The sequence below is a fragment of the Ranitomeya variabilis genome, chromosome 5 (assembly GCF_051348905.1).
Source record: "Ranitomeya variabilis isolate aRanVar5 chromosome 5, aRanVar5.hap1, whole genome shotgun sequence".
In the NCBI taxonomy this organism is placed as follows: domain Eukaryota; kingdom Metazoa; phylum Chordata; class Amphibia; order Anura; family Dendrobatidae; genus Ranitomeya; species Ranitomeya variabilis.
The window spans coordinates 188,846,859-188,873,997 of record NC_135236.1 but is presented as its reverse complement, the minus strand read 5'-3'; the positions used below and the strand labels follow the sequence as shown (position 1 = coordinate 188,873,997).

The window sequence follows — 27,139 nt, the reverse complement described above, 5'->3', positions numbered from 1 at the left end:
GATGTCAGCGGGTGATCAAGCGACGAAAGAAAGTTCCAAACGATCTGCTACGACGTACGATTCTCAGCAGGGTGTCTGATCGCAGTAGCGTGTCAGACACAGCGATATCGTAACGATATCGCTAGAACGTCACGAATCGTAACGTCGTAGCGATGGAAATTTCAATGTGTGACGGTACCCTAAAGGTCAGAACTAGGATGCCTGTCCAAGTGTTTCATTAATTCATAGACTTGAATGGGTGAGTTTAGTCCATATCTAGGATCAAAATTGGAAAGTCACAGTTTTTTTTGCTGACCCTCGGACTGTAAAAGTGCTGTCATGAGAAAGCCCAGAATACTATAATGAGTACATGTCCTATTTGTAAAAACACAAATGTCTGAATGAGACCTTAGAAAAACTTAAATAAATGTTATGGGAGAGCTGATTGTCTTGAACTTAAGACCCTGATAATCCTAGGCAGTCTGGTTGCAAATATTTAATGAAGGCAGTGTATCTACAGCAGCTTATCTGTCTCAAAATCATAGCCCACAGAATTAAAGTAGCTGTCTAAGATTAGAAAAAAAAAGCGTCTTCTGATTTTTCAGGATCAGGGCCAGTTATGGACTTTGAATGGGCTATACAGCAAAAAACAATGAAATTCAACGGAGCTGGAATATCATCCATGACCAAGAATGTGTTACTCTGAAAGTGCATAAAAAAGTAAACCCATGTTTACCAAGCTTTAGATTAGCAGACGACCCCAGTTTGTAAAAGAATTCACTGTAGCATTTAATAAACCATCATTTTAGACTTATTCCTCATAAATGAAGTGGTTCCCGGGAAGGATACATTTTGTCCCCAGTTTAGCTTCATTTTACAAAGAGTTCCACTGCATTTACGTAGCAAGAACTTACGAACCAACTGGGCTCATTCCCAATAAGTTAAATAACAAAACTCGGCTACAAACAGCAACAAATGAAATTAGGATTTCTGCTTTCATATATTTACAGTGCATGATAATTACACAACTCCAGTGTTACTGGAATACATGGAATGAAGGAAAGAAAATATTTGTACCATTTACAAACTAATCGATATCATGCTTCTGGAAAACATCTGCCTTTTCCAATTTAGCCAAAGAAAATAAAACCAAAAAACATACACAATAATAATTATAATAATAATAATAAGATATAATATTATTTATAACAAAAGTGAACAGACTGCATTTTAATACAAAATGCCTGGAACAAGTGCGTAGCATACAGAATAACAAAAACATTATACAGTGACAAGGCTGAAGTGACACGGTATCAAAACTGTACAAATCAGAGAATGACTTTACTACTTACACAGCTCATTAATGTCTACAAAAACGTGAACACTTATTTTGTTCAGCTGGCATCATAACAGTAGTGGTTTGACCATTTTGTGTGTTTTTGGGTTCAATATAGGGAGTTGTTTGCACATCCTCTACTTTGAAATGCATCATTGTTTCGTTCTTTCAAGATCATGCTTTTTCCTAGAATGAAAAAGATGCATTAAAAAGAGAGCAGCGAGCGACATGTTCCTTACTGTACGAGAAGGAAGCCAACTCTATGCCATACAACATATGCTCTTTACATTCGTTATCATTTTCACACTTAAATGGGTGTACCTCCTGACAAAACTTATCTAAAAAAACCAGGTTTTAATAAGGAAACAAACAATTGTAAATCTTAGGGTACTGTCACACAGTGCCATTTTGATCGCTACGACGGCACGATCCGTGACGTCGCAGCGTCGTATGATTATCGCTCCAGCGTCGTAGACTGCGGTCACACGTTGCAATCACGGCGCTGGAGCGATGCCGAAGTCCCCGGGTAACCAGGGTAAACATCAGGTTACTAAGCGCAGGGCCGCGCTTAGTAACCCGATGTTTACACTGGTTACCAGCGTAAACGTAAAAAAAAAAAACAGTACATACTTACATTCCGGTGTCTGTCCCCCGGCGTCTCAGCTTCTCTGCACTGTGTAAGCACAGCAGCCGGAAAGCAGAGCGGTGACGTCAGACGTCACCGCTGTGCTCGCTTTCTGGCTGGCCGGCGCTCACAGTGCAGAGAAGCTGAGACGCCGGAGGACAGACACCGGAATGTGAGTATGTACTGTTTGTTTTTTTTACGTTTACGCTGGTAACCAGGGTAAACATCGGGTTACTAAGCGCGGCCCTGCGCTTAGTTACCCGATGTTTACCCTGGTTACAAGCGAACACATCGCTGGATCGCTGTCACACACAACGATCCAGCGATGTCAGCGGGTGATCAAGCGACGAAAGAAAGTTCCAAACGATCTGCTACGACGTACGATTCTCAGCAGGGTCCCTGATCGCTGCTGCGTGTCAGACACTGCGATATCGTAACGATATCGCTAGAACGTCACGAATCGTGCCGTCGTAGCGATCAAAATTGCACTGTGTGACAGTACCCTAAAAGTGGTGGTCCGAAACTAATATTGATTTTAATCCTAAAGGTCTATTTATTGATTTATTGTAATAATCTAATCTTTTTTTTATAATATACTGTAAAGTTCCGATCGTTTCCCCTCTAATCTAACTTCTTTTTTTTTTTTTTTTTTTACATTTTCTTTATCTACTTATGTTTTGATGACATTTTGTTTGAGAATCACCAGTGCATGCTGGCATACTAAAACAGGATGTCATCAGAGGGCAGGGAATGCAGTCACTGCCACAGTCTCTGTCCTCACACGACAATTAAGCATGTTTACTCAGCAAGCGTTTGCTTGTCACTTCCGATGTATGCTCAGTACAAGCTCCCTTTTCACTGCGCAATATTCTTTTCAATGTATAGTGACACTGCCCTCCCTCACCAGCTCTAATGAGAAGTGACAAGCTGGCAAGAGAGCGCACTATCAGTGCGGAGAGAAAGCGGTAAGCAAGAGAGGAGCAGAGACCAGCCCCACCCCCAAAACAGACATCACTTTCTTGGGTGAGGCTGGATACTGCTCTCTCCTTACAATGCATGCTGACAGTGCACTCTCTTGCTGGCTTGTCACTTCTCATTAAATCTGGTGAGAGAGCAGTGTCACTGTACAGTGAAAAAAACATTTGCAAATTGACAAGGGAGCTTGTACTGATTATACGCCAGAAATAACATCCGACGCATGCTCAGCAGAGCTGGGACTAGCCTAGCTCCTGAAATGACAGTCACTGAGGGCGCTTCTTTTTAGACCGTTTGATTATCCCAGCTTGCACTCGGGATTTTCAAACAAACCATCAAAAAGGAAGTAGGTAAAAAAAATAAACGTAAAAAGGAAAAAGACCAGCTGACCCTTTCAAGCAAAAATTGGTACGGAAGCCCGCGACTGATGCCACTGCTCAGCGCCCAGTGAATGCAGGTGAAGGAAGGAACCAGCTTCTGTTCTAGGTATATGTAAAGTGGATTCCTTTATTAGCAAACAGTGAAATATGTGACAAAAAAAAGAAGAGAAAAACTAATGCACACCAACAATCTAAGGTGTGAAAGGGGGGAATTGGAGGACTCATCATTGGTTTTTTTTTTGCCACATTTTAACTTTTTGCTAATAAAGGAACTTGTTTTACATATACATGGATCGGAGGCTAGATCCTTCCTTCTTCTGCAAAAAAAATAAAGCAGATAGGGAACGGTAGAGACTTTTTAATAAAAGTCTATTATAAAAGCAATTAGATTAATAAAATAGATATACATTTAGGATTAAAATCCATATTAGTTTCGGACCACCCCTTTAATCTTTTATTGTGATATATCTTGACCTAGATATGTATATATTGGTGTTTTTCTCCATATTTGAAATCCACTGCATAGATAAAGTTTTACCAGATGCAGTCACCACCAGAGGGAGCATAGGAGCTTACTGCATACTGGGTTATTATGGAGTACAAGGCATAACAGTATGCAGTATGCTCCCAAGCTCCTCCTAGTGGCATATTTTTAAATCTACATTTGTTGATGTGATTTTTAGCTCTTCCTCACAAAAATGAAGCTCCAGCCTCTAGGCCAATAAAGATCTTGAATTGCTCAGAATTGTTAACCTATTTAGATTAAAACAATTCCAAAACAAAAGTGTGCTCAAGGATGGACAAGCACTATGATCTGTTGTATGAAAATCTCAAGTGCTTTCAAAAGTATTTTTAAATTAAGAATGCATTAACACAAATCTGGCATTTAAAGTACCGAAGTCCGATTTTCTTTTAACCCTGGATCATTGGTACTAAAAATAGTACTAGGTGACTCAGATATGCTTCTGTGCAAGTTGAGATTTTGGCTGTGTCTGTTTCTACTACGCACAGAAGAGAACATTATGTTGCAACCAGCCACCTTACATTTATGGAGTTGCCTTAGATGTACTGTTTTGTAATGGGCTTTAAATGTCCCCTTATTACTGTATGTTTTTTGACAGATGTGGCAAGTTATTGGCATACCAGATGGTATATTCGAGAAACTTTGGTCAACTCTACTGACCAAATTTAAATTGTGGTAAAGCTCTTCCTGTGGAATAAAGTTCAAGCCTTCAAAGTGTTCATCCCTATCTTCCACTGGTAGGTTACCTTCTTCACTACCGCCATCCGAGTCCCAAGAGGAATGTGAACTGCTTGTTGACTTGACGCTTGAGGTTGTGCTCAAATCCAACACAACACTGTCATTCACAGGCTCTGTACCAAAGCTGTCCAAACAAGGCTCTCTGATCTTACTCATGGGATAAACCAGACTCCCTGTCCGGTTCATTCCTTTGAAGATCACAGATGTCTGTCCTGGGTTTTTTAGTGGGGATTCCTGGTAGTGATTGTTGGCCATGTCTTTCAAAAGATAAGGAAAATTGTAAGGGCTGTTTTGTAGTTCCAAAGCATCTCTGGTTAGAAGCTTATGATGAAGGTTCAGATTAGAACTGTGCCTGAAAGACAAAAGGAGAATTAAGAAGGATGTCCAAAATAATAGAAGATAACTGCCTACTTTTAAATGTATTATGGAAAAGTGTAATCTCGACCTTATAAGTATGATTTTTTCTGTAGGAACAGAAAAAAAAATCTTCATTAACAGTTATGTTAGAAAGTGACTAACAATGAGTAATGAATTTTCACCAGGAAATTGACTGTAGGATGCCACCTTCCTCCATGTGTTCTAAAAATTGCATTGGAATGAAAAGCATGTGATCAAAGCGATCCATCAGCCTCCTTAGATTGAAAAGTAAAAGGAGATGGATGTTTCTGGTGACTGCGCGCCTGCTGGAAAAGTAGTCAGTACACACTGTGGTAGTATTTAGTAGTACCTTTACTAGGAGTTTCACGTTCGTACCAAACTCTTCCTCAAAAGTAGATGTATTTAAACTATTTTTGAAAATGAGTTTGGTACAAACTCGAAACACGTAATAAAACTACTGTTACATACTACTAAAGCATGTAAAGATAACTTCTCCAGCAGCAGCGCAGTCAATCGTAAATGTCCATCTCTTTTTACTCCTCAATATATGCAGATGAAGATTTGCTTCTATCCTCAGGAGTGACTCCAGCAGCTGTACGGGTATACAATGGGGTTGTGACATGCACAATCTGGTCAGGTGAGCACCCCCTAACTTCCTCTGCGTGCACTTGTCTCTTTTTTCTCTTTGGCCAATAAAAAAAAAAGTTTTCCCAAGGGCAGTTTTTCTTAATTGGAGGAGGTGGAAGGACAGGTCTGGTAACATGCTCCTCTATCAATTGCCACTTTCAGAACAAATAAGTTGAGCAGTCTTTAAAGTTCGGTTCACTCATTAGTGCAGCCTTCCTCACAAACGATAAAAATCTGTACTACTTAGATCTATTAGTAAGGGTCACAAAACAATATCCCCAAAACATTTACTAAAGACAACCCCTTTAAGTTAACTTAACTATTCCAATTAAACTTGCTGCAGCATAGTTGTTTGGTTTGGTCCTTCTCTACCTGCTCCCATCTTTGTGGGTGGAATTTTAGAAGGAGCTGTAATGTGTTCCCTCAGTGAAGTGAAAATCTGTCTTCACTAAACAGAGTAAATGAACAGTATAATAGCAGAAAACGATTTTTATATTTAATTATATATTACAAACTTCATTATATGCACTTAAGTCAATAGTACAAAGGTAATTTTTTAAATTGACATTAGTGGGGAGGATTTTGCCTTCTTTTGTGCGGATATATGTAAATTACATGTATAAACAGGAGGAATATCTTACATTCTTAAGTAGGTCTAACTATGAAGTAGACAGTGCTATTGTGTCCGATTAAAGAGACGAACAGCAAAGGAACAGAGACCAAAGTTTCATATTCTGCACTTTGTTAGTCCCATTGAAGAAGTCAATGAATATACAGATATTTAGCAATGATATATCTACAGAAACAAATGTACACATGCTATAGATAAGTGCAGTTTGGATGTGCTATGGCAGTAAACTAATTATGGCAAAACACAAAATAAACTTTTCATGTAGTAAATAAGTCTTACCTGTCTCTGCTTCTCCGAGAAGGAAAAGCAGCATTGCAGCCATCAATTGTACATAAATGCATTTCTTTTGGATGCACATTTTTGTAATGCATTTTAACACTGTATGGGTTTTTAAATGCCTTCTTACAAATCTCACATTGGAAACGGTTTTCATCCTTGGATATATCTAAGTGCTGATCTATGTCTGAAGAGTCACTCAAGCCAGGGCCTTTGTTCGATATTGCACCAAAAATGCCCCCATTAAAAGAGTAATGCCGAAATTCAACACGGTCCTCAGAATCAGAATGTTTTGACTGTTCTTTAATATAGAGGGAGGGGTCAGCCAGCTGCCTCACAATATTAAAGTGGTTTAAGTGATCATATTTATTTTCACTGGAATCTACTTTCAATGCCGGCTCTTGAGTGAAGGGATGAAATTCATTCTCGGAGTCAGAAGATGCATTGTCATAACTTTTATCCATTGCAGTATGAGAATCTTGTTCATCTCCATTTTGGGAATGGAAAGGAATTGACGAATGCGTATTATCTCTCTCATGTCTACCTGGGCTTTCAGCGGAGGTCCCTACATTTCTGTCTGAGTAATCAAATACAGAGGAATCATCTTTATTTGGTGAGAGGTCCTCTTCAGAGCTCATGTTTTCTGGGCTTTCTGTTGGGGTATCCACAGATTCTTTGTGAATCTTGATTGGCATGCTAGATTTTCGAGATTTCTTTTTTGGCATCATATCCAAAAGGTCTGCAGAAGCCATCTTATCACTGACCGATGAAGAGATGGCTGGTAGGGAAGGAAGAATGCCAGGAGTATTGGCAATTTCAGCTGGAGTAACAGGACTTCTGTAGAAAGGTAAAACTGGTTGAACAGTTTTCAAGTTAGGAATGAGAACACAAGACTGTCCAATATTAGGCAAACCAGTTGGCATCTTTGAATCAGTGCTATGAGTTACATAGGTATTAGGAGATCTGTTTTCTAGGCATGGACTTTTTAGTCCAAGCCTTTTGTGGTCCTCAGATACAGAGATGATAAGACCATTCCTAAGATCTTTATCTCTATTATTCCTATTCATTGGCATATGAAGACGTGGGTTGGGATTAGAACTGTGACGATTTCGGCTACGTAATGAACTAAATACCATATTGCAGCCCTCTATGGTACACCTGTGCTTTATCTTCAGATGCACTGCATTGTAATGGATCTTTAATGTTCCCTTGTCATAAAAGGTCTTTTCACAAGCAGTACAGAAGACACGGCCCTTTCTGGGTCCAGTGCCATTTCGTTCAGCAGTATTCAGTGTACTTTCAGGAGAGACTGAAGTCATCTCATAGTTTGTCAAGGTGTTGTGTGAACTGGAATCGCTTAATGGGCTATCATCTTCTGCTTTGGTGACGACATCCTGAGCACTTATGCTGGATTCATTTTCTAAATTAAATGATGCAGAACTAGAAGTCAAGAAGCTGCTTTCAGAGAATGATATATGGGCATCTTGTTTTCCGTCACTCCCTCTATCCTGGCTTCTTTCAGTAAATGGCCTTTCAGGTGGTGAGCCTATGAGAGGTGGAGGCACGGGGCTGAAAAATTGAAATGGTAAAGTAAAGGCCATGTTATTGATCATGTTCTCAAATGGATGTATGGAAGATGGAGACACTTTCTCCAGTGGGTTAGCAACTATAATAGGACTGTTCCTGGGGTTGCTGTTTTCAATAAACGTTCTGATGTCAGAATTTGCCCGAGTGCTGGGAACAAGTACGGAGTACCCTTCCTTCTCGTGGATTGCCATCAGTTCTACAATTGATTTGGTTTCTCCAAATCGAAGAAACTGTTGCAATGTGGCTAATTCTTCTTCTACAGTCATTATTGACCAGTGATCCAATACTTTTCCAGATGCATCCTAAAGTCAGCGTTGTATCAGAAAGAGAAATAAAGAAAAAAAAAAATCTGTTAAATACACACGAATAAATCTTGATGGTATAGGCCATAAACATATATACATAAATACTAACCGAGCTAAATACTTATGGACAATTGCAAGAATGTGAAGTTATTTTACCCAAAAACACTAAGGGCTCATTCAGACGTCAGCAATTTTTCTTATATGGAAAAAAAAGGTTAAAATGTAATGTTTGTTTCTGTGTGTGTGTGTGTTTGTTTTTTTTAATGAGAGTTTCGCCAGACTGTCAGCTTTTACCATCAGAGTTTGGTCAGAATTGTATCACTTTTCTCAGATGAAAAAAACAAACAGAGTTTTTCACAGATTGTTTGCTATGAGAAGCTTGAAAAACCTGACTACATGCGGATGGCTTTCTGAATTTTTCACGGACTGAAACTTCCATTGTTGTACTTGATTTGAGAAACGGATCAAAATTATACATGTCTCCGTGTATTTTTTGTGAACACAGTAGAACAGTGTGAACAGTTTTATTTATATATTTTACTCACTTATACAGCGCCATTAATACTACAACGCTTTACAGATGTCATCATAGACACTTACAAGGATGTGTCTATCTAAAACAGATACAGAACTTGTATGAGGCAAGTCTTCATTGTTCAACCACCACAACCCCTTTGTGTACCAGACCAATTCCCCATCCCCATAACCTCCCTATCCAACATCACTGAAGGGGGGCTTAATTGTCTCCTTTCCAAATCGCACCTCACCACCTGTGCACTCGACCCAATCCCATCCCACCTCCTCACCACATTTATCCCATCCCTAACCCACCTCTTCAACCTATCACTAACTTCTGGCACCTTCCCTTCTGCTTTCAAACATGCCACAATCACGCCTATCCTTAAAAAGCCAACCCTCAATCCAACTGCTATGTCCAGCTATCACCCAATTTGCTTCCCATTTACTTCCAAACTCCTGGAGCAGCACGTCCACGCTGAACTTTCCTCCAACCTCTCATCTAACTTGATCATAGACAATCTACAATCTGGTTTCCGCCCCCATCACTCAACTGAGACAGCCCTGACCAAAATCACTAACGACCTACTTACAGCCAAAGCTAACGGACAATACTCTGTACTCCTCCTTCTAGACCTGTCCTCTGCTTTCACCACAGTTGACCACCCCCTCCTTCTACAGATCCTCTCCTCCTTTGGCAGCAAAGACCTCGCCCTATCCTGGATCTCCTCGTACCTTTCCAACCGCACATTCAGCGTCTCCCACTCCCACACTACCTCCTCATCCCACCCTCTGTCTGTTGGAGTCCCCCAAGGCTCTGTTCTAGGACCCCTACTCTTCTCAATCTATACACTTGGCCTGGGACAACTCATAAAGTCTCATGGTTTCAAGTACCACCTTTATGCTGATGACACTCAGATCTACCTTTCTGGCCCAGATGTCACCGCTCTGCTGTCCAGAATCCCATAGTGTCTATCAACCATATCCTCCTCCTTCTCCTCTCGCTTCCTAAAACTCAATTTGGACAAATCTGAACTCATCTTTCCTCCATCCCATAGATCTTCCTTACCTGATCTATCTATCGCAATTAACGACATCACGCTTTCCCCCGTACTGGAAGTCCGCTGCCTCCGAGTAACCTTTGACTCTGCCCTGTCCTTCAAACCGCACATCCAAGGTCTCTCCACCTCCTGTCACCTCCAGCTCAAAAATATCTCCAGAATCCATCCTTTCCTCAACCATCAATCTACTAAAATGCTTGTGCATGCCCTCATCATCTCCCGCCTTGACTACTGCAACATCCTATTCTGTGGCCTCCCTGCTAACACCCTTGCACCTCTCCAGTCCATCCTTAACTCTGCTGCCTGACTAATTCATCTATCTCATCGCTAGTCCTCCTCTTCCCCCCTCTGCAAATCTCTTCACTGGCACCCATTCCCTCAGCGTATCCAGCTCAAATTACTAATACTGACCTACAAAGCCATCCATAACCTGTGTCCTCCATATATCTCTGAACTAATCTCCCGATATCTTCCCTCACGTAATCTCCAGTCCTCCCAAGACCTTCTTCTCTCCTCCACACTTATTCACTCCTCACCTAATCGCCTACAAGACTTCTCCAGAATATCCCCCATCCTCTGGAATTCTCTGCCCCAACACGTCTGACTATCAACCACATTCGGATCCTTCAGACAGAACCTGAAAACCCACTTCTTCAGGAAAGCCTGCACTGACCCCGCTGCCTCCTCATCACTACTGGAGACGGAGATACTGCCTCACCAACACCGGAGCTTCTGCAACCCTCAACCTATTGTCTCCTTCCCCATAATCCTGTAGAATGTAAGCCCGCAAGGGCAGGGTCCTTGCTCCTCTGTATCAGTCTGTCATTGTTAGTTTGTTTACTGTAAGTGATATCTATAATTTGTATGCAACTCCTTCTCATGTACAGCACCATGGATTCAATGGTGCTATATAAATAAAATAATAACAATTTGAGAAACTTACGTCTGATTGAGTTCTAAAGCAGAGACACATGTAAAGTTGACTAATAGCAGTAGTCACACTGTTCATATTTTATACAAGCAATCTGGAAACAATAGTGGTAATGTGTTTATCAGTCAGTAACAATTTTGAAGATTGCAAATGAAACCCTACAACAAGGTGTAGTGTGCTTTAAAGGGAACCAATCAGCTAACAATTAAAAATACCCAGTATTTACCATATTTTTTGGACTAGAAGAAAATCTTGCTAAAAAGTGTGCATGACTTAAAGTCCACTGGCAGCTGTGGTCAAGGAGACCATGGACAAAACATCCTTCCCCATCACTGAGAAAATGTCTCAATCTCCTCCTGCCCCACATGGATATTTGATCAGTAGATGACAGGAGAAAAAGCTACCAGGATCTGCACAGATGCTGTACATCCTGAGTAGCTGGAGGACCTTAGAGGCCATGTGATCAGTCACATTCCTGGAAGAAAATTCAAAATGAGGCAAAGTATACAGAGTGTGTGTTTTGATGATGTGTCCAAGCTGTAGATGAGCTTTACGTGTGTTGATGATGTAGCTGAGCTGTGTGTTGATTGCTCTGCTCAGCTACATACAGTACAAACATGTACTGTACATGCAGCAGTGCTGTGTACATGTGTGCACTACAGAGAGCAAAATGTGTGTGCTATAAAGCTATATGTATAGAATGCAGAGAAACAACAATAGATCTATATCATCCCTATTCTACCCTAGTGCATTAAAATATTGATATGGAAACATCCACTTTACACCTCCGGGGAATTTTTTATTACAAGTAAATAGGAAAAACATTTTCTGCTGTCAAAAACAGTTACATTTTACAGTAATGTACGTCCTACAATCCAAAAATATAGTAAGTGCAGCCAATGTGTTATGTGCAGGTAAATAGCATTTTAAATATGTGCAGCATTCTAACTGGAAATGCTGCTGCAGGAAGAAAATAAAGTTCTATTCTCCCTGTAGCTGCTCACTTCTAGTCATCATGACAGCAGCAAGGAAGTGAACAGTCTGCGCTCACTACACCCTGAGCACACTGTAATCACTCCCCCTGCAACACAGCATGTGTGGAGAGCAGGAGGTTAGTCAATGACCAGGGGGAGTGATTACATTGTGCTCACTCTGCAGCAATCACTTATTGTACATAGCCATAGCCCTTCTGTGCCATCCACTTGGAAGCACTTGGAAGCGATTGGCTGTAGGGAAAATATAACTTAATTTTCTCCCTTCAGCAACACTTCCAATTAGGCACCTGCACATATTTAAAATTGTATTTACCTGCAGATTACCACTATTTTTGCAGTTAAATACCAATTATTTTTGTTGACAGGGTCCCTTTAAATCAACAATTTTACACCATATTTACTATATGGTCATGCAGATCATAGGGAGTTGAACAAAATTATATCTTGATATCTGCAATGTCTTATTCCACATAAAACCAGATATTTCTTATATGCAAATGAGCGGTTAAGATCTACGGGCCGGAGACTGATCTCCAGGAAAATCTTCCTCCAGACATTATTTTAAATGAAAGGGGGTGTTACCAGGGTGAACCAAGTAATGACTGACACTTTGCCTTCATAATCACAAACCGCTCTGCAGTGCGTTCTGTACTTACATATCACAGTAGAGCTAGCAACACAGCAGAAAGTGAACTTTCTCTCATTATATATGGGGTAAGGTTTCTCCTTGTGGAGAGTGACATACCAGCTCTGGCTTGTCAAGGTAAGGAGGCTTATTCGTCATGCAATGCTCCTCTGGGAAATGTAATATGCAAATTGCCTCTTCAGAGAAAAAGAGGACTTAAACTCTGTAGCGCCACCTGTTGGAAGTAGCGATCCTACAAGTCACAATCAACCCTTTAACGAGTTGTGCCATATGACTTAGGATAAAAGCAAAATCAGTATCTCAATTCGCAAACACAGTGTTTCAGGCTTCCAAAAAACAGAAAAAAGACCACACTCCCAGCTGGTTCTATCACCCAATCATTCTCAGTTTGCCTCGGATACCATGAAGCCAATACGGATATCGGGTGCTCACGCTGAAACAAGTCCAAATTACTGCTGCATAGAAGTTGAAGAAAAGCAGGCACTCACCATCCAGATAAAAATCCAATCTTTATTCTGACATCATGCAGGGCCGGCGTTAGGGGCAGGCAGACCAGGCAGCTGCCTGGGGCCCCCACTCCCCCAGGGGCCCCCAGCTAGCGGCAAATCACGCAGCCGCTATGGGGCCCCGGGCCCCTGTGAGGCAGGGGGCCCGCCTGCCGCCAGCGCTGACTCCCCCGCCGCATTGAACTGTACCGGCATCTGCCGGTACAGTTCAAAGCAATGATGGAGGAGAGAGCGTCACCTGACGCCCCCTCTCCCATCATTCCCCGCTCTGCCTCTGACACAGCGGGTGCGCGCGCACTCACTGTGTCCCAGGCAGAGCAGCTGCAGCCGCCGACACAGGAGCAGCGCGGGCACGTGTGGAGAGGTGAGGAGCTTGTGTTTTTTTTTTTTTCTTTTTACTGGACGGGGAGAGGAGAGGGGAGAGGAGAGGAGAGGGGGGGATGTGAGCTGTGGTGTACACCACTGGGGGCTGTGCTGTATACTACTGGGGGCTCTGCTGTATACCCCTGGGGGCACTGCTGTACACCACTGGGGGATGTGCTGTATACTACTGGGGGCTCTGCTGTATACCCCTGGGGGCACTGCTGTACACCACTGGGGGCTGTGCTGTATACTACTGGGGGCTCTGCTGTATACCCCTGGGGGCACTGCTGTACACCACTGGGGGATGTGCTGTATACTACTGGGGGCTCTGCTGTATACCCCTGGGGGCACTGCTGTACACCACTGGGGGCTGTGCTGTATACTACTGGGGGCTCTGCTGTATACCCCTGGGGGCACTGCTGTACACCACTGGGGGCTGTGCTGTATACTACTGGGGGCTCTGCTGTATACCCCTGGGGGCACTGCTGTACACCACTGGGGGCTGTGCTGTATACTACTGGGGGCTCTGCTGTATACCCCTGGGGGCTCTGCTGTATACCCCTGGGGGCTCTGCTGTATACCCCTGGGGGCTCTGCTGTATACCACTGGGGGCTGTGCTGTATACCCCTGGGGGCTCTGCTGTATACCCCTGGGGGCTCTGCTGTATACCCCTGGGGCTCTGCTGTATACCCCTGGGGGCTCTGCTGTATACCCCTGGGGGCTCTGCTGTATATTACTGGGGGCTCTGCTGTATATTACTGGGGGCTGTGCTGTATACTACTGGGGGCTCTGCTGTATACCCCTGGGGGCTCTGCTGTATACCCCTGGGGGCTCTGCTGTATACCCCTGGGGGCTCTGCTGTATATTACTGGGGGCTCTGCTGTATATTACTGGGGGCTGTGCTGTATACTACTGGGGGCTCTGCTGTATACCCCTGGGGGCTCTGCTGTATATTACTGGGGGCTCTGCTGTATATTACTGGGGGCTGTGCTGTATACTACTGGGGGCTCTGCTGTATACCCCTGGGGGCTCTGCTGTATACCCCTGGGGGCTCTGCTGTATACCCCTGGGGGCTCTGCTGTATACCCCTGGGGGCTCTGCTGTATATTACTGGGGGCTCTGCTGTATATTACTGGGGGCTGTGCTGTATACCCCTGGGGGCTCTGCTGTATACCCCTGGGGGCTCTGCTGTATACCCCTGTGGGCTCTGCTGTATACCCCTGTGGGCTCTGCTGTATACCCCTGTGGGCTCTGCTGTATATCCCTGTGGGCTCTGCTGTATACTACTGTGGGCTCTGCTGTATACTATATGGAGGACTATGGCGTGTGCATTTTAATATATGGAGGACTATGAAGAGTGTATTATACTATATGGAGGACTGTGGAGCACATTATATTATATGGAGGACTATGGGGTGTATTTTACTAAACAAGTAAAATGCTGCATATTCATTGGGTGATTGGATTGTTTATGCCGGAATAAAAATCATTGTTCTCAGCAGCACATCACCCTATGTAAACTGTAGATGTGCTGCTGATAACATGATACTGTATGGTGATCTGTTAGTGATCTATTAGTGATGGTTCTGTCCCATCATTCTTTCTCAGATGGTGGAAAGAGGCCGGGAAACAAGCGTCCAACGACTTCAGTATTGTCGATCACACTCGTTTAGCGGCCTGAGATCAGCGCAGGTAAATACAACCGAAATGCTTCTGTGTGACGTGCAATATGTTAGCATTTGGGGCCCCATTTTAAACTTTGCCTAGGGCCCCACTTTGCCTAAAACCGGCCCTGACATCATGTCAAATGCAGGACAGACAGGGAAAAATGGGCTTCCACAAGACATGTCTTGTGGAAGCCTGTTTTTCCCTGTCTGTTCTGCACGGTGTTTCAGGCTGTTGGCCTTCGTCAGTGCGAAGCATGAGAACTAATTTGGCTAGGTGAGAGGCTCTGGACTGGCAATTTGCATATTAAATTTCCCAGAGGAGCATTGCACGGTGAATAAGCTTCCTTACCTTGACAAGCCAGATCTGGTATTTCACTCTCCACAAGGAGAAACCTTACCCCTTAGACCTCAGTCCAGAGCCTCTCATCTAGCCAAATTAGTTCTCATGCTTCGCACTGACGAGGGCCAACAGCCCGAAACACCGTGTTTGCGAATTGAGATACTGATTTGGCTTTTATCCTGTCATATTGCATGACTCGTTAAAGGGTTGATTGTGACTTGTAGGATCGCTACTTCCAACAGGTGGCACTATAGAGTTTAAGTCCTCTTGCATATCTCATTATAAAAACATTTGTAGCTGCACTTGATCTCTCATAATGCTTCAGCTTCAATCTCACAGACAGTCAGCGTGGTGGACGGCAGTAGAACAGAGCTGAAATCAATTTGAGAATACAACTGCAAATGTGCTTGTTGCGTTTGTAATGAGACAAAGTTCAACTCTGCAGTACTGTGTTAGCTATAACCAGGCACAGCTGTGCAGCAGAGCTGACAACACTATGAGAGGACAAATGTTGTTGCAAATGTGTTTGTAATGACACAAAGTTCACTTCTGCTGTACTGTGTTAGTTCTGATCTCACTGCAGAGGCAGAGATGTGTGTGATTATGAGAGTGATAACTTGGTTCACACTTCTAATGTCCTCTTTTATTTATAATAATCACTGGAGGCAGATTCTCAATCAGATCAACGTCCATCCGATAGATTTTAACAGGTCATTTACATATAAGAAAAAGGTGGATTTCTATGGAATAAGACATTGGATCGTAGATATTACATTATCATTTTATTCAACTTCCTATTACCTGAGTGCCAATATAGACGGCTTAGGCGTGTTGATCCTATTGACAGATTCCCTTTAAGAATGCAGATTGAGCATAATACTTTTTAGACATGCAAAGAAGATAACCTATAAAGACAATTTCTCATCTACATTTAAATGGATCAATTAATATGAAGATAAAAAGTCATGCAATTTAAGTTTTAGATTAGCTTCTCACTTTAGTCAAGTCCAATTTTTCACCCACCATCCCCTTTAAGTTTAATAATCTTCCAGGCAACTAAGGATCGTGGAATAAATGAAGGCATATTGATCTATAGCCATCGTCCACAAAGCACAGCTGTGATTACACTTGAGTGTTAGAGTTATATCAAAGTCTGGCCTTGTCTAACTTTTCCCAATAACTACAATAAATATTTTATCACAGGACATGTATTTGGTAGCCTACTGAGATTTTTCACAGTCCATGAAAGACTTTCCAGGTTGATGAAGAATGTATCATCATATTTTTTTCATGCTGTAGAGGCTTTGAGATAATTGATTCCATATTTTTAATCCCAACACTAAAACGCAAGATTATCCAGACCATTAAATATTGAACTGTGTCATGATATAAGACCATAAGGGAGCTTTGCATAAAAAAAAAAAACATAATTGTAGCAAGCAGCGGGAAGTGAAAGGATCTTGCAAGCTGTTTAATTAGCATAGCTTAACTGAGGTCCATTGTACTCTGTGAAGGTACAGAGAGGAGTTACAAGATGACCATAATACACTGCAAACTAAAGATCTTTTAACTGATTTACTATTCTTATTGGAGTTTATATAGAAATGCAAAAAACTTAAACATGATTTTAGAGAATGTGCCATGCATGTTATTCCTTGTCTACTGGTCATAAAACGGCACCATTATAATGCTGGCTGGGAGACATACTGTAGGTACACTTCTTTTAAACAGATTCTCTAGCTTAGTGCTACTAAGGCCATGTTCATATTGAGTTTTATCTTTACTAGTGATGAGCGAATATACTCGTTACTCAAGATTTCTCGAGCACACTCGTGTGTCCTCCGAGTATTTGTAAGTGCTCAGAGATTTAGTTTTTCTTGCAGCAGCTGAATGATTTACATCTGTTAGCCAGCATAAGTACATGTGGGGATTCCCTAGCAACCAGGCAACCCCCACATGTACTTATGCTGGCTAGTAGCTGTAAATCATTCAGCTGCGGCGATGAAAACTAAATCTCCGAGCACTTACAAATACTGAGGATACCCGAGCATGCTCAGGAAATCTCGAGTAACGAGTATATTCGCTCGTCACTAATCTTCACATCAGTAGCTCCATTGGGGCTTACGCCTGTAGCCCAAAAAAATTACACCATATATGGAGTTGATGGCTCCATTGACTGTTAGGGTGCAAATGGAGTCACTGTGTGCTCTGCTAGACATCATTTTTGGCCGTATCTGCCTATTTGAAGCAGGCTCCAAGAAGCAAATCGACAATATCTTGGAGCACCCCTCAAATAGCTATATAATGATGTTCTGCAGTGGAAACAGGGACTCCATCTGTATCTTTACAGTCAATGGCCCAGTCAGCGCATACGCCCAACTTTGGTTTCCCAGGACCTCAGACGTAAACCCAGATGGGGCCACTAGATCTAGACTAAAACAAAACCTGATGCAAGCCTGAGAGTCATGAGAAGGTCATGGATTTCCTTAATTCTAATAGATAAAGTTGCATACTAGCCTCACCACAGCAGATATCCAACTCATTTTCAGGTGCAACCATTTTCTCTGCTGTTTACATGTATTGTACTGAAGTTAAGAAGCAGACTTCCTTCTTAGGGTGGGCTCACGCATTGTATATTTGATGTGGATTTTACTTGCAGATTTCTAAACTGAAATCTACTGCAATTTCTGCATATATTCATGGGTTTTTACTTGTATTTTTGTTGTTGTTGCTGAACTGCACCAAAATCAGAACAACAAAACCATGACACAACAATGGTTCAATATGTAGATTTAGGGTCCTCATTGAAATGGTTAAAATTTTAAACCAAAAACAATGCAGAAGAATAGTAAGATAAAGTTTGCTCTACTTTGCGGGCACTGTAAAATGCTGCAGACTTTATGTGTGGAAGTCAATTTTAAAGCCAATTAACACTGGGCAATAATTGGTCAAACATGCATTGAATCAAGGGGAAATCAACTTACTATATAGATGTTTGGTACTGATATTAATTGGCTTTTAGCGAGATGCGTATATGGGCAGTACAGAGATAATGGATGGATAAAACTTAGTCCATAAATACTGCGGCATACCTGAAGCACATAGCCCCGGATGTAGTCCTGTAACGTCCAGTCAAGTGAATGAAGTATCTGAATGACCTCTTCTTGCTTTAAGACACTAAAAAGTCGATCAAGCAGAATTTTCAGTCGAATAGGAATGGCTTGAGTTCCATAAAGCATAAGGCTGCTAATATCAAAGACAACGCTGGACTGAACAATTTCAACTTGACCGGTGGGATAAAAATGTGGGATCCGAAGTTTACTCAGTGCTGTATAAAAAGGAATAAAAAAAAATATGTTAGAAATAAAGTAAGTGAATAGATGCATTAGAAAATTGTCATTGTGATTAGAATATAGACATATAACATTTACCATGTGCCACCCATCCATGCCTGCACTGCTCACACTGACGGGGATTTATTTTGCCAGGTTTGAATCCCAAACAGATGCAGTTTACCAGTGTACATCTTATTGCCTAAAATAAAAATACTGAATATTAGCATTTAATACTGCAGAGACAAAGCAGAAAATAAAATTCACCTTTTTTAGTCATCTTGCAGCCATTTTAGTTACTCCCAGTTTCAATTAAGTGAGCAACAATGGGGGGTATAAACTGATGATACCACTATCAAGTACACATTGACTAATGCAGACACAAAGTGTACGCTGGACATCAGTGAGATTAGACATTGCACATGTTCATACTTTTCTAACTTCCAAGTGCAATGCAATGCTCACTTTACATTGTCATAGCACATCTTATCCATCTGGATGCCGTATGCAAGACATAAATAATCTCCAAAGTCAGATGCACACATGACCTAGAGTACTAGAAGCTAACGGGGGTAAAGAACATGTGTTCTCATGGATGCACCTATATAATAAAAGGATGAAAAGGTGGTAAGCCATTTCCTAAAACACAAACTTCCCCATTATAATTCTTAAAATTGTTGATTTATGAACTCTTAGGGGCCAGGGAGGGTAGCAGCATTCACTCAACTTTGCTTAAATTTGGATGAATGAATTTGGGATACATGTATCTAAGAGGTGGTGACAGATTGACATTCTCACTGGTTCCATCACTGACTGTTTCTGGGAACATAAAATTCCTACAAGTTCGGTATTGGAGGGCACTGCACCCAGCTGTATGAACACAAAAAGTCAAGGCTGGGGATGTATATTAAATCTCTGGAGAAACCATTCCTGTATGAAGTGGAAAACAGATTATGGCAGTCTAAGAAAACCAGTCTCAAGTTACTCCTATTAGCATTTCATCAGCAGCATGTCCTACAGGGGTTTAGGACATCTGCTGGACCTTTGTGTGCAACTGATTTACACAACTACATGATCAATACTTGAAATGTGTTAGCAGAGCTGAATTCTTGGACTTTGGCTTGATAATAAATTTCAATTAAACAAGGACTACTCAACAGCCAAAAATCTCACGTGATTTACATGAAAAGTACTGTCTCATTCAATTTTTATTACCACAAAGGTGATTACCTCCTCCCATTGTGAATGATAAACAATGCAGGGTTTTCTAACAGGTGACATTCACTTTTAAAGGATGGCCTGGTTTAGAAACCACTTTTTCAAATACCCTATTCGGAAATCCAGTGCCACAAGGATAGTCCAGTCCTCATTGACCCAGCTCATATTTTCATTATACAGACTGCCTATTGATTCCAGTAGAAACTGCCTTATTATTCCCTTTCCGCCGTAACTGTGCTGTAAGGAGATTAAATACCAGGTACCCTCACAGACTACAACTGTCTGAAGGTTGTCCCAGCACTGGAATCTACTTTTCTCTGGGTACCTTTGGACAAGTCACTCTGGCCCATATGCTAACGTTGTACTATGGTGTTCAGAAATTTACAGATTTTGCCAAAATTGGTTCCATGTGGCAGACATCCATCTTATACTTTCAACTGAGTTAACAATTATTTTAGATTAGTTAATTAATTAACAAGGCCAACTCAATGTTAAGGTGGTGATGAGGCACAATAGGTTATCACTTGATGCAGCTTGCAAGTGGGGCCGTTTTGTGTCATCAGATATCCTTTCCTTAAGTACATAGCCTCTTCACAGAGGAAGAAAGTATAGTCTCCTGTACGATTGCTACTTACAATAGCTGGTACAAGTCATTATCAATCCTTCAAAAGAGCCTTGCTACAGGACTTGGGATAGAAAGCTAAATCAAAATCTACATTTGTAAGGAACAGTTTTGTTTTTTGGCCCTCATCAGTGCCAAATAGGAGACTGGTTGGCTGGATGAGAGGCCTTTGATGGACATAAAAAGGGGTAAAGTTTCTTCTTAGAGGGGTTTTCTCACAAAGTACATTTTAATTACTAGATTTTGGAATAATAATAACTTCCACAATTGGATGTGCTGAACAAAAATCTTCTTGTGCCGATATAATCTCATAAATGTGCCCATGCTGTGTGCTGTGTAATGGCTGTGTCTGACCGTGCAGGAACATGGTTTGATGATACCACAGCTCCTGGGCAGGCGATGGAGAAAGAGTATACAGACATTACAGCACGGGATCACTGCTGATTCTTTTTGTGAGTAAAACATTTCCCTGCCTGTTTTTAAACAATGTTTTATCTCAAAGAAAGAATCAGCTATGATTGCCTGCTGTAATGTCTGTATGCTCTTTTTCTCCCCTGCCCAGGAGCTGTGGTATGATCAGACCATGTCCCCGTACAGTCAGACACAACCATTACACAACAACAATAGAAAAGAGAGTGACCGCACTACCGCTCACAAGTATAGCTGAGCACATTAACCTGCATCCGGAGTCTAGCCGCCTGATCTCGGGTGCTGAGCCTCTGTAAACAGACAATAAATCCAGGGCTGAAGAGTAAGAAATGGCTGCACTCACCGATCTTCCAAAGCAGTTTCTTTATTTAACTCACATAAACGTCTTCACGGCCGGGGGTACATTCGCACAGAGTGCTGCAGGCCTGACGACGGCCGTTTCACGCGTGCTGCAGGCCTGACGACGGCCGTTTCACGCCTACCTGGCGCTTCTACGGGTCAGACCCGTAGAAGCGCCAGGTAGGCGTGAAAGGGCCGTCGTCAGGCCTGCAGCACTCTGTGCGAATGTACCCCCGGCCGTGAAGACTTTTATGTGAGTTAAATAAAGAAACTGCTTTGGAAGATCGGTGAGTGCAGCCATTTCTTACTCTTCAGCGCTGGACAACCATTACACAGTACACAGCAGGGGCACATTTATAAGATTATCTCACACATTAGCACAGGAACATTTTATTTATACACATCCAATTGTGGAACTTTTTATTCAAAGATCAATTGATCTATTGATTAAAATTAACTTTCTTCGTGGGAAAAGCCCTTTAAGGAGGAGACTTTAGTCTGGTGTAGGGAGACTTATAGGCCATACAATGCTCATTGGAAAATTAAATATACAAAGCTTATCTTCACAGAAGACAGGATCTCTGGTGCTCCCTATGGGAAGCCGCAGTCTTAACAGTCAATAAAACAAAGAGCATTGCCAAATGACTTGGGATGTGAGACCTTTCCTGTAATACTTGCCATTTAAAGCTGTCCTCTTATAAAAACTACAATAAGGGTCAATAGTATAAATGGTGCGTCAACATTTTCAGCAATGTTTAACACATTCCTAGTAGGGAGCAAACTATTACTGCAACATAAATCTACAAAATTGTCAGTATAAAGCATATGAAGGGAAAGTGTTAATATGGGAAAAAAGTAAAAACTTACCTCATTCATTTTGTGCTTTGGTTCAGTCCCCACAAACAGCTGAATCTCATTCCCTGGAATGCACTCACTAACACACAAAACAGAAGGTCAAGTTACTTTCTGAAAACACTTCTTGGCAATGTTTCCCAAACCAGCTTCCACCCTCATTACAGATATTCACTCTGCTACAACTAATGACTTCTGTTCAGTATCAATAAGCCCGAAGCCACGTACACCATACAGACCTTCATGGTGTGATGCTGGAGAGCTTTCATACCCCATGAAACAGCAAGGTCATCTTCATCCAGCATTGTTTAATAGGTCGTTACTTGTCTCCACCTTAAGGTGGCCACACACAGCCAACAGCTTTTTCCTCTGACTCCCCCATAAACATTCATGTGTGGATCTGCCAAACGTGCATGTTTATTTTAACGAGAGGGGTGAATGCCACTGCCAGGCACCTCCGACCGTGCTCCTTACTCAAGGGTACAAAGAATCAGACACATATCATCCAGCATTCCCCATCTTTCTTAACCGTCATTGTAGACATCGGGGCAGGGTCAAGATTCGCCACCTATATATTATTACTGTTCATGTGGCATTTTACTCCTCTGGCTTTAAAGACACTACATTGTGTGCTAGTGGCAAATTCAAGAACTCCTTCATATAACAGTGTGATAAGGAAGGGAAATTCAGAATATTATGAATCGGAGCCGCCCAAAGAGGGTATAGCATGGGCACGTAACCAGTGTGTGACCTACAGGAAGCAGCCAGCCAAGCCTGGTATACTACTCAAAGTCTGGCAGACGGGCACTACTTTAGAGGCCGATTTATCAATATTGCCACAGGGACAGGTTGTGGTGCGGTGTCAAAACTTCCGCTAGTTGGGCGATATTTGTGGTGTGGTATGTATGGACATCTTTAGCAAGTGGAAAAACACAATATAAAGAAGTGTGTGAACAGGTGTGTTTAACCACGTCATTATAGCGTCTACATGTATGGTGCACACTGCTCCACGTGAAGGCATACTAAAACTTCTATTATGGCAGGCCAGAGATGTAGTACATTGATAAATATACAAAGGTAATAATCTCGTAATCTCAGAAATATTCAATAGCACTATTCATTTGTCAGACAGCACACGAGCTAAATACTAGACAAAAAGATTTGTAGTCATGGATGACTAATGAGCAGACAATCAAGTTGATCTGAGACCATAACCAAATATGTCTTGCTTACAAATCTCAAGTGACAACGTTTGGCTGTAGTCAGGTAACCCCAAAACACTGGTGCAGACAAAATAATGACACAATAGAAGTTATATGGCAGCCATAAGACGCAACTCATACAGGAAAGGATGAGCTCATCATCAGGGCCTGAATCATTTCCACTATAACTCTTGCAGGGTCATGTAGCAATCTCAAGTACACAGAACATTCCACATGCATCTCCTTTCTCAATTAATTTTTCAATATTCCTACCAAATCAGTCATTTGCTATAATATGTTTAACACACAATTAATAAAATTGAAAATTATCTACAACCTAAAGAGTGTATTTATATGCCAGGTACACATCTATGTATTTTATTGCATGCTACATGTAAAACTATTACTAAAACACCAGCACGCTATGAAGGCATGGTACAGAAAACATGTGTGTGCCTTAATATCCATCTGTGTGTGGTTGATTGTTCAGCATGTGCATCTATTTTTGGAAACCATATTCTAATATATAATGCAGCGGATGACATTTCTGCAAACAATCTGCCACATGAGCAAAAACCCCAAAATGGTCCAGACTCTGCAGAATTAAGGTGTCTTTTCCTCAAATCTACTTTACATACAGGTGACATCCAATTTAGCATAAGCATATCCAGTAGAAACAGATGAGGACGTCAGCCATATGTTGGCGCCTCAACTAGAGATACTGTATAGTACAAAAATATTAGTCCACCTTCCTTGTAGTCCCACCACACATCTAAGATCTAAGAAGCCTGTGCTTATGTAACTGCTCCATATAATGCTACAAGTTGTACATGATTGACATTTGTCTTTCCCCCATGATAATAATTGTATAAGGGATAATCTTAGAACGAGGCAAGCTCCAGCACAATAGGGGTATGGTGATTTACGGAAGACTACAGGAGCAATGCAGTATTACACACAACGTGGGTTAGCCATTATAGAGTAAAACAGGTCAGATCTGTTTACGATGATTCAAGTGCGTGGATTTTTATTTTCTTTGAAGGAAGCCAAATACAGAAAAAGGTCAATGTAATAGATGTGGTTCCTTCACAGGGAGAGTGGTTTGCATGGCAATGCACAACTGTGCCAGCGCCACACATCCCAACTTCCTTTCTGTAAACTTTTAGTAGTTCTCCTTACAGGTTATCAGAATACTACAGAATAAAACTCAGGCAGAATCATTAAGTAGCAGTCGTGATCATTTCTTTGCAATTGATGTAACTATGTCCCCAGTTATTGTCACACTCCAGTAATGAAAAGCCAACCTAACTCACAATACCGGTAATTAGAAGGATAGCAGCAGATGTATTTTAATCATGCCTTACAGTATGGAGGAAATTCCTAAAAACCCATAGTTCCTCCACTCTAGATATAGAGACTTTCAAGAACTTCAAGCAATCAGATATCACCATGAATTGTGTCAGAATGACAAACGTGTGCAGTTGCATCTGTACACATCCTATTTTCTGTAAAACAGCGCCTTTATCTGATTGATTCATGTTTATATAGAAAAAAAGTGGCAGATACTAAAAGGAAAAGCTTTTTTGGAATAAGTTGGCACTGAACCAAATAGACATGGTAAAAGTGAATTCATTAGCTACCTCCCCAAAACTATACCTCTAGATGAGTGACCAGTTGCAATCAAGTGTCGATTAACTCTTAACAGTAGACTTTTAAAAGAATTCTTGAACCCCGTCAAATGAAAACAGGACAATTCAAACCCCAAGAAAGATGCTAGGTCACACAGACGTCAGGCCACATACAGAACAATTGACAGAAGCTGTCAATTAGCAATGCTGCATTTCTTGTTGATGTCTGTACAGTTAGCTGCTCATCCATCACATGACGATGGTTTGCTGGACCATTGTGTTACCTGGTGTCTGAAGACTAGACAATTAGGTCTATGCATCATTACATCCTTTAAGAATATGTCAATATCCACAGAGATCTAATACTCTAATTTACAAGGCGCAAAGAGTAGAGTAAAGATTCCAAAGTCATGCCTTAGGTATCAAACTATATCTACACGTTTTCACAATTAACATCAATCTGAAAATTGCAAACACAGTGGAATATACTGGCAAAATAGTTATGCAATGTATGTCTTAATGTCTACAGAGGAGCCATAAAACATTACCTGTTGAAAATCTTCAAGAGAATTTAGCACTTGTCCAGACAGACTTAGCTGTCAGGTTTCCCATAAGGAAGGAAATCATGGTTCTCTTCCAAGACACCCCGTTCTTTCGAAAAAAAAAGTAATGTTCACTTTAGTCCCACAGTTGCAGAACTAATGAATCCACAAATATTTTTTTTCCCAAGATCAGACACATAGTTGTATGCTTAATAAATAGAGGCGCTAATTAGGATGAACTGACCTGTGTAAAGGATCAGACATCAGAGAATGACATACTAGCCAGGGCCTCTTGTGAAAAAAATTCATAATATCAGGAAAAGGATGTAAAAGCAGCGATACATTATGCATGTTTAGGAATGGTGATACAATGATAGCATTCTATGAAAAAGAGCAGACAGACGAGAAAAAAAAACACGCTTATCCGTTCTAGCCTGTAATAAACCCAGAAGTTGAGACAGTGGCAGCTCAATGGTAAGAAAAGAGGAGCAGTAAAGAAGAACATGTTTCTACACTGCCTTTGAGAAAGTTTGGCTTCCAGCTATGCACTGATTAATATCAGATCTCCTCCTTTACTCGCCTCTTGACAATCGTGTCACATCTGGCTGACAAATCCTTACAAGCTTATCCAAACCTAGGCAGCCCAGATCATGCTCCAGGACTTGCTAGAAGGAAGCGGTAACACCAGTCCTGTACTGATGTGCCATCATGAAACTAATGAAGCTGACTTCACTTGTAGACTGCAGAAAGACAAAGCAGCACAACATGCCTGGAGGTCCTTGCAACATAGATGTTAGCTCACCCAAAAGACACAAACAACAATCCGCTTTCCAGTTCAAGAAGCCAAATCAGCTACATGATTCCGGGCTGTGCAGGAGAGCATTGTGGAAGGAGATAATCACAGATTAACAGAAGCGCAGAAAGACACCTTCGTGCAGGCGAAACAGGACAGTTTGGCTTTAGATTGCACTTTCCATCTCTAGCATTACGTCAAACTAAGAAAATGGGCTGGGCACACCTATCTTAATGGATACTGCATAGTTAAAGCCATCTATCAGTGTATTGATCGTTCTGTACCAAGTTCAGTGGAAAGATTGGTTTCCCATCTACAACTACTGGAAAAGCTTAACATAAAAAGGGAGAAAAAAAAAGAATTTCAGCATGCTTTCTAAAAAAAAATATATATAGCAACGTTTTAAAAATGTATAAAGTGCACTTGTGAGAATCATATCTTTAGACTATTAAGTGTTACGACATTGGAGTGTATTGAGAATATTCTGTTGAATTAGGAAGGAATAGAACGGAGCGGCCGACCTTATACCATCTTCATCATTCTCATCATCACCACAGTGCTTTCAATGCAAAGGACTACAGGACTAAGTGTGCTCTGAGGAAGGACAATAGCACTCTTCAATAAAAGGATAAGATTGTATGCATAATTTACAAACACAGATCACCAGCCACTAATAACACTAAGAAGGACTATAGGAAAATTGGTTTTACGGCCTGCTCTAAAGAGCATTTCTGCATCATAATAAGGACATTAATGCACTTGCTTAAAGCACTTTATCCTGGACTCCTTTAAAGTTA

The 27,139-nt window shown here is 41.5% G+C and overlaps 1 protein-coding gene across 6 annotated transcripts in view; it reads right to left on the bottom strand.

Annotated features, from left to right (window-relative positions):
* Positions 1–327: 327 nt before the first annotated feature.
* The window catches only part of BNC1 (basonuclin zinc finger protein 1), a 457,822-nt gene continuing 431,010 nt past the window's right edge, over positions 328–27,139 (bottom strand). For 4 of the 6 annotated variants that reach the window (XM_077263643.1, XM_077263645.1, XM_077263639.1 and 1 more), the window contains 6 exons: positions 22,193–22,259; positions 18,817–18,919; positions 18,478–18,713; positions 6,472–8,357; positions 4,565–4,908; positions 328–1,501 (listed from right to left, as the gene is read on the bottom strand). In XM_077263643.1, the coding sequence (XP_077119758.1) occupies positions 1,425–1,501; positions 4,565–4,908; positions 6,472–8,357; positions 18,478–18,713; positions 18,817–18,919; positions 22,193–22,201 (2,655 nt within the window). In that variant the 5' untranslated portion in view covers positions 22,202–22,259 and the 3' untranslated portion in view covers positions 328–1,424. Of the gene's footprint in view, positions 1,502–4,564; positions 4,909–6,471; positions 8,358–18,477; positions 18,714–18,816; positions 18,920–22,192; positions 22,260–25,555; positions 25,750–25,793; positions 26,069–27,139 lie in introns of those variants that run through there. The other 2 variants (XM_077263641.1, XM_077263644.1) reach the window with 2 other exon arrangements.